General features: G+C 41.5%; 1 protein-coding gene across 1 annotated transcript; it reads right to left on the bottom strand.

The window, feature by feature from the left end:
- Positions 1–1,026: 1,026 nt before the first annotated feature.
- LOC307262656 (prostaglandin E2 receptor EP1 subtype-like) lies at positions 1,027–6,507 on the bottom strand. The gene is made up of 3 exons (XM_080043608.1): positions 6,336–6,507; positions 3,460–4,388; positions 1,027–1,961 (listed from the first exon to the last, which is right to left on the bottom strand). The coding sequence occupies exons 2-3, from the start codon at positions 4,336–4,338 to the stop codon at positions 1,638–1,640; spliced, it is 1,203 nt and encodes a 400-aa protein (XP_079899734.1). The 5' UTR covers positions 4,339–4,388; positions 6,336–6,507; the 3' UTR covers positions 1,027–1,637.
- Positions 6,508–8,655: the final 2,148 nt, after the last annotated feature.

The following is an 8,655-nucleotide window of genomic DNA, read 5'->3' as shown; positions in this document are numbered from 1 at the left end:
TGCCAGTCTAGCCAATCAGAAAAAGGGGCTACCGACCCAGGGGCGTGGCTAGTAATGTCTCGCCTGCTCAACCACAGCTGGCTTTGCCTTTGCTGATCATATCGACTAGTATACACAATAATTACTACATTGTAACGATTGTATAACGACAGGTTATTCTTTCCTGCACGTGACGAGCGTTATGGGTAATTCTACAGTTTTTGACCCAAGACTAGGCCTGCTGAAACGAGGCTACTATGTGCAAATGTTTGATCATGCTCACTCGCTCCTGCACAATTGGAGCCTACAGGTATTCTTTTAAATAGATAGTCTAGAAAATTGCACACGTCTCCCTATTTTAATATGTTATTGTACATTTTATTTTTATGTTTTCTGATCTGATGTGATGATCTCTAGGCCTATGTTTATTGTAGGCCTATATATTGTGTGCAATACTAGACCATTGCAAATGTCTTGTAGGCTATGTGTCAAAGTACTACTAGCTGTTGTTTGGTTGGTTGTGCGAGAATAGGCTATGTTTGAACGTACCTTGCAATAAACTCTATTCTGATTGATTGTAATCATAGTGGAGTGGCCTCTAGCTTTTGGCATCATGGAGAATAACTGGCAACATAGAGGTCTGATATGATGGCAAGTCACACTATAAATAAGACTTGATATATATAAAATGATATTACCTACAGAGGGATATTATTTGTGTGTTGAATCAAAATGTATAGCAGTTTTAATTTTTAACATTTGGACAGAGCCAGACCCTAACTTTTAAGTCTTTGTGCTAGGCTAACTAGCTGCTATAAGACTATATACATTATGCCTTACCTTACTCTGTCAGAAAGAATAAAGCTTGACAAAGTTGTAATATATTGACTTCAACTATGATCCACAATGAAATTAAAAATGAACATATAACGCTTTATTGTGTAATCATACATTCCCTTTTGCTAGCAATATCACAGTCAATTTACTTTTGCAACACACATATATAGCTTCACTTCAGTCCCCAGACACTCGAGGGGGGGGGGGGGGCACTGTAAATAGATACATACACAAACACACACACACACACACACACACACACACACACACACACACACACACACACACACACACACACACACACACATTTAATAGCACTCATTCACATTCATTTCACAGCACTGCTTTGGACACACACAGGGTGTTGTTTTTTTCACATCTTTTATAGCTGAGGTAAAAGCACAACCTTTTTTCTTTTGCTCTCTATGTGAGCGTTTACACAAGTCATTGACTTTTATGTTACATCAGAGAACAGAACAAATGGCACATTTACTGACAACAACCTTTGAGTTGAGATGTTAGCTTTAAGACTGGACACAGTCTTCACTTCAACAGAAATATAACACATTACTCTACAACTAACAAGATCTTTAATATTTACACCTGCTCTCACAGAGGACAGTTAAATTAGCATTAAAAGCAGTTTATAAAGAGCTGGGGCTTTTTTTGTAGGGTTTACAATACTGGCTCATACATCAAATCTTCAATGTTTTGACCACTTCGGATCCAAACACATATAGCCTACTTGACACATTAACCAGGGGGACTCTCACTCCCCCCTAGCCAAGAGCAAAAATCTCTGATAGGTGACAGAGCGTCTGTTACAAACCGATTGTTGACACGTCCCCTTCCTTCCTCTGTAAGTCCACGGAAATCTTATTCACGCTGTTTTTCTCTGAGTTCAGAAAAGAGCCGACCTCCCAGCGTACAGAGCGGAAGGTGCTGCCCTTAAAGCTGGCCTGTCTCTTGGTGATCCTGTAGATCTTCTTGAGGATGGCGCGTCGCAGCAGGATGTAGACCCACGGGTCCAGTATCTGGTTGCACGAGGCCATCCTGACCCCCGTCATAACCAGCTTCCTGTAAGTGTCCTTGTCGCTGCCCATGGTGCCACTGTAGGAACGTATGGCTGACATCAGTCCAAAGACCTGAAAAAAGCAATACCGTTTAAATGTTGAGGCTCCTGTAACATTGAAATAAACTCATTAATTAAGAAATATGCAAGTAGACTCATATGTCATTTATTATTTCATGAAATAAAGAGTGGCTTGAGTTTACTTGTGCAAATATTCTCTGGCTCACAACCGGCATTTCATAACTGCATTGATTACATCCTTTTCAACATCCCACATCAGAATCATCTAAAATGTATACCAAATTATGGAAATACATGTTGCTGTATCAATGCAGTAAATGCATCCATTGATTAATCGCACTCAATTTAGTTCATACAATAAGGAACTAAGAACCATAAAGTAGTCTCCCTTTATTCTTTTGTGTGGAAAACAAAAGATGGCTTGCATGACCCAAAACTGGATCATGCTATTTGACCCTTAAAACCTCACTGATGTTAGCCATTACAAATGTATTCTGTTGGTGCAGCGTAACATTATTGAAATCCACAGCAATGTTATTTTAAAGCCTGGCGGAGATCCTAAAGTTTCCAAAGATATCAAATGTTTCTGCCTGAAATTTAGGGAAATTGGCATACAATGATGCATAGGACATGTACAGTGTGCTTGGGTTTGAATGTTTCACTCCTTGTAAACATCACAAAGCTTAAGAAAACAAAAAGATGCCAAATATACGAATATGAGACAATTAATTTTCTGGCCTTAAAGCAGTTTAGTGGAATCGAAGAGGGGAAAACTGCCTGCTATGGCATTTTAGAATATTGTTTGGCAGTATTACAGAATAAAACAATTCTTATAGGCAGCTGCTGAGCCAACAAAAATGTTTAATCTTATCAAGGCAACAAACTCTTCTCATTGTTATTAGTGTCACTGACAGAAAACTGTGTCAATGACCAGTAAAGTGAATTGAAAAATTCTGATAATTTTCTTATAGAATCGAGTGATTGCATTTTAAATAGCAATGGTGCTACTTAAGTCAGTTGGAATTATTAAGAAAGTCAAAACTTTCAGTTTCCTGCTGTTCTAAACAGCTTAATGTGATGCAAAGTTGTATGCAAATTAGATTATTACTGGACTGTGTTTTGGTGCAATTATTAACATGCCACAACCAGAGGATTTGAATCCTTAAGTTTCCATGTTTCTTAAGTTCTGCTGATCCCTTTGTCTTTTGGGTTGAGATTTCTTCTGTAAAAACCCTCCAGAGTTCTGTTATTGACAGTGGATCAGCTGCAGACCAACTGTAGATGACTAATCAACAAATGTCTTCATCTAAAGCATACATTTTTCTCAAATAAAGGTTGTGTAAACATGACAAACTTTAGTTTAGTTTATATCTTTTCACCTGAATGATTTTAAAGGGCATGCAGAATATTTGATAATCCCTAAAATATATGTTTACCTAGGCCTACATTTTAGAAACTAGCAGTACTTGTACCTCATTGATCTCTAAGAAACAATAATCTTTTTTTTAAATGGGATTCAACATCTGTTCAACACTTTTCCCCACACTCACCAGCAGAGGGCTCCAGCAGATGCAGGAGGTGACCATAATTCCCACCAGCTGGACCACCATCTCTGTGTCATGAGACGTGGCCGAGCGGCGCTGGGAGCAGGATCTTTTCTTTAGCCGGGCCCTGACTAGTGTGATCCCGCTGATAGTGTTGCACACAAAGGCAGAGGCCAGGGTGCTCCAAGCCAGCCCAGAGAACAGCAATACAAAGGCCAGATCCGTCACTGTGGTGTCCTCCATCACCCTGATAAAACACCACGTCCCAGGGTACTGGTACGTATAGGCACCCAGGTTAAAGTATGGCAGAAGGGCCACGCTTAACGCCAGTAGCCAAATCAGGATCAGTGCCACTTTAGTCCGCGCTGTGGTCACCAGATGGGCATGAAGCAGAGGCTTGGTGACGCCCAGGCAGCGCTCTGCGGCCATGCCACAGCCCAGGAAGAGAGGGCACAGGCCAAAGAACACCATGCAACCTCCCAGAAACAGACAGGACGCGTCCGGGTTGTCTGGATCGCCTCTAAAGATGGATGCAGTCTCCCCCACGGAGCCACCAGTGCCCGAGGAGTATAACCTCATCACAATGGCTCCGGTGATAAGATGTCCGGCCAGGTCTGTTGCCACCAAGGAGCTGGCAAAGAGCAGGAACGTAGCCTTGGATCGCCGGCGGAAGCGACGGTAAGCCTTGGCCAGAATGACGAGGGCCACCACGTTGAACAGGATGCCCAGGGTCATGCTGAGGCCGGCGGCAGTGGGGTTGGAAGGCGGACGGGTGGCGTTGTATGCCACGGCCTTCACCTCAGACACCTGGCCCATGGTGGTGTGGTTAGAGAGGGGAAAGGGGCCGAGCAGGCCAGAGGAGTTGTAGTGCTGCATGGCAAGCATCACTGCTGGACTCTGCTGGGCCTGATGTGGTTGCTCTGGTGGTGCAGATACTGAGAAAGGGCAAAAAAAAAGACTGGATCAGCTTTGGGACTGAATGTCAATGTTTGGTGGGGAGGATTCTTATGTTTGACTTTTTAAACAAGCAAGATCTTTCCCAGCATGATCAATGTTTTATTGTGTCAACCCCCTTGACTTAATAAAGACTGCAACCTCCTCCACAGTATGTCAATAATATTGAACTGGGACAACTTTACAAATCGTATACCCCAATTTCAAACCCCCAATATCCTAACACAACATAACAGCAACCAATCTACTCACTACCTGAGAAGCTAGGAAAACATTGAGATACTCTATTTGATGGCTGGTTATTGCTGCCACGGAAGGTTTCTTTAAAGGCGTTGAGGGATTCGGATTGAAGGGGGTGTGGTACGTTTAAAAAATTTTTTACCCTGCACACAAAACTCAGTCTTAATGCAAAAAATAAGAATAGATTTGTGAATTGTGTTTCTGATTGAATGTTATTTAACGAACAACACAATGAATGAGTTGCATAGCCCTGGTGTGACTATCAAGGGATTGCTTAAAAATAAATCTAATAAATCAATCCAGAGGTAGAAAAATAAAAGGACCCAACTCCACCTTTCCCCCTGTCCGCTCTCCCACATACGTCAAAACTCCCACAGGAGTCATTTTTAAATGTTTGATGAATATTTTGACATTGCAGTAACATCATCCCTTTACGGTAATTTAGCTTTAAAACAACAAATAAGTTCCCAGCCTCTCTGTGGGGTTTAGGCACAAAGAGGCTTCACTTCTCACTTCATACCAGACAACATTGGGAGTGTGAACAAGTTTGGACAGTTTGAGTTGGCACTGCACACTGCTGCACACATTCCTCTCAAAGCACTGGTAGCAGTAATTACACTCTCATTAGGCAAATGTGCCAGTATGCAAAATAAGAAAGATTCATACATGAGAGTCAGTAACGTATTGGACTTGCTTGGAGAGCGAGCCAAGAAAGACTGATCATTGTATTTTCTAAAGCAAACATATTAATTAACATCACGTAGTTGACCATTACATTTTAAACTGATTCTGAATTGTAACTTTGTCAACTGATTTCCTATTCTGTGTATGCAAAGATTTTTTTTCCATTTGTATTCAACCAGACAAGGTTTTTATAAAATCATCCTTTCTTTTTATTTTAATTTATAGACGTTTATTACTCAGAACTTTGTTTTAATCTTTGTTTATATATACATTTACATTATATATATTACCATTTGCTTTTATATACGTATATAAGCAATACCTATTGTAGGGAGAGAGTAATCAGACAATTCTGGCTGTACAAAGTTTAGCATGAGAGTTTAATTCAAAACAATGGTTTTACTCGCAAGGATCATTTCGGATTGCACGGACAAGCCTTACAATCAAAAATTATCCAGTTCAAGCGGAAACACAGGTGATTTAAAGAACTTCCCCGAAGCAGCAACACATGACACAATCAAAAAATGTGGTTAGTTTACTCTTCAACAATAGATACAGTCACAAAATGCTCACTAAAGGATTCAGGATGTCTCCTGGTTGAATGACAAAGCAGGGAATGTATGGGGATGAACAATGGACTGGCCCTATGATTAATGTATGAAATGCATGGAGGAGGGGGAGACTGCAATGTAGCTGCTTGTATCATCACCTTGTGTTAATTTCATCTTACATATTACAAAAAAAAATGATAATGATGATTACTAAACCCCTGTAGCCCCATCGAGTGTAAAGAATCATTATCCTTCCACCAGTGTGTTGGAATCTTTTTATGACTTAAAGTTGACTTTCTCCAAATGTGTTGGCAAACCACTAACCATAAACTGTTTCAATAGATCCAAACTGTCAATATTACCATAAAATGTCTAAATGAACTTGGAATAATAGCTACGCAGCGTACCGTGTTTCCTTTCCATTTGCCTTGCCATGAAAGATATTCAACCTACCTTTGAAATAAGAAATCCATTGAGATGATCTGGATCACTGTTGATCATTCTGACAATTACTCATAACAAAAGTAAGTTAAAAATTTAAATTAATTCCAGGGTTTTACTTGATGTCCTCTGTGCGTTGTTGTTCCAAAGTAAGAGCACTTCTTCACCTGAAGAGTTTCCTCATTCTGCAACAACCAACAAGACCCAGGTTCACACTCTCCTCCTCCCAGAGCAAGCAGCCTCCCTGTGACATTGCACAAGCATGTCCTCTGTTTCTCTGTCTGCTGCCGGCTGCTTTTATACGGCGGAGCTGCACCGAGCTCACACCGCCTCTGGGTGTCTCAGGCGGTGAATAGCAGACACTTCTTCCTCGCAGCAGACTGACAGAGACTCCCTGGAGCGGACACCATGAATGTGCCACTCAACTTAAAAATTCAACTTTTTAAAAACTCCAGCTGCCTCGCCCCCCCAACTCAACGCCAGTAAACAATTAAGAGATGCAGGGGCTTAGATATTAAGCCAACAACAACAACAAGCTGTAGAAATTGTGAATCAAAGGGGTGGACTTTTGCCTAAGGCTGCAGGAAAACAGGCCTTTCAACTATGGCTTTTATGAGCAGCTAAGTAGTTTTGAACTAAAATGGGCATGACATCACATCAGATTAGACCAAAATGAGTCAATAGTGTTTGCTGATGAATGCCAGGGTAGACATCTTCAAAGCAAAAGCTGCCTGAATTGACCTAAGTTGTATACCTTAAAGCGATTGAGCGTTATTTTTTTCATTTAAATGAATGTTGGTTCATCTGTCTGAGTGCAGGCAGGCTAAACTCCACCCTGGATTGGACCCGACCTGTATTAAGTGCAGACTGGACAAATCTAACCTCAGCCACACATTCTTGCTTTGCCCCGAGCTGTACCAATTTTGGACAGGTATATTCAATAATTTTTTTTAACCATTTGCAAGGAAGTCATCCCAATCCCAATCCATTGACAGCTTTAGTTTGGTGTAGTTTCTGAGGAGACATCTATAACATCTGACCAGGCTGAGATCATAGTGTTTACCACCTTGCTCGCTAGATGCTTGATACTGGAAAAATTGCCTCGCCCCCATCCCACAGACAATCTGCTTGTATTTTATTTGGGAGCATTGAGCATTGAAAACCGATACAAATATTTGAATATTAATAATAAATCAATGACGGTTACATTCAAGCCATAGCCAAACAAGTTGAGACAAAGTTGTTCAAGCCTATATCAGCTCCACAGAACTCTCTCTGTATTTCTCAGTATGGCAGCGTTTACAAAATGGTGTCGCCCCCCCTGACACTGGCGCAGGAGCTCAGAAATATCCCAAGAAGCGCCCACCAAAAGTTTCAGTTGTTGATTCTACAGCTAAGAAAAAACCTTGCAAACAGCAGAAGGAATAAAATCCATGTGTGACCACTGATGACTTACCTCATGTAGATGCACCGACACTGTTGTTGATATGAGTCAGAATTCCTCATGGGGGGTAAAAGAAGTTGCACACTATAGCTTTAATTGCTCTTATTGTTTTAAGCTCTTACTTGTCCCTCGCCTGTTAACTCTAGTGACATCTAAACTCTCCTTTGCTCTGCAGAGCCACATCTGAACAACCTACAACATCCCTGTGGTCAGCTCTCATCAATGCAAAGCAGCTGTGCTCGCACGCCACTACAAACAAATCTGTCTTAGTCTGTATGGCCGCAGCTGTGGCCGCAAATGATTTTCCACATCTTTGGAGGACTGGCCAGACTTCTGCTGCTGCTGCTGCGGGAGATTTAGGATTGAATGCTCCAGGCCTCTCCTCAGGGAGATTCTCAATTCCCATTTCCAATCGGTGAAATCCCTGGTATTATTCCGGGAAAAAGCTTGCAGAATAAATATGTACACCACTCAAACGATGAAAAGAGCTCCTCAGGTTCCCATCATCACCAGTCACTCACATTGTATCTCTGCATTCATCTGGAATTCCTCTTCCAGTAGACTATACCTGCCCTCCTGTTATTTCACTGTCAACTATGCAAAGTGGTTCAAGGACTCCGCTATAAAATGATGTGCCAATGTACACAATACAGCTCTTTGTTCACACACACACACACACACACACACACACACACACACACACACACACACACACACACACACACACACACACACACACTAGAGCTGTGTGTCCAGATTTGTCTACTTTGACTGGCAGTGCGGTGAGGACTGGAACATGTGTGCATGCACTGATGACGTGCCAGAATGTATAAAAACTGTTGGAATAATAATGTGTTTGGAAAGCGCATTGCAAAGCGGAGATTAAGT

This window comes from Ammodytes marinus (genome assembly GCF_949987685.1).
Source record: "Ammodytes marinus genome assembly, chromosome: 16".
Taxonomy (NCBI): domain Eukaryota; kingdom Metazoa; phylum Chordata; class Actinopteri; order Uranoscopiformes; family Ammodytidae; genus Ammodytes; species Ammodytes marinus.
Note: the sequence above shows the minus strand (reverse complement) of the source record. Positions and strands in the feature narration are given on the sequence as shown.

Coding starts and splice junctions, on each gene's coding strand:
- LOC307262656 (XM_080043608.1), bottom strand. CDS start 4,338: ATGCTTGCCATGCAGCACTACAACTCCTCTGGCCTGCTCGGCCCCTTT. Junction 1,962..3,459: donor TCTGCTGGAGCCCTCTGCTG/GTGAGTGTGGGG, acceptor TGCTTTTTTCAG/GTCTTTGGACTGATGTCAGC.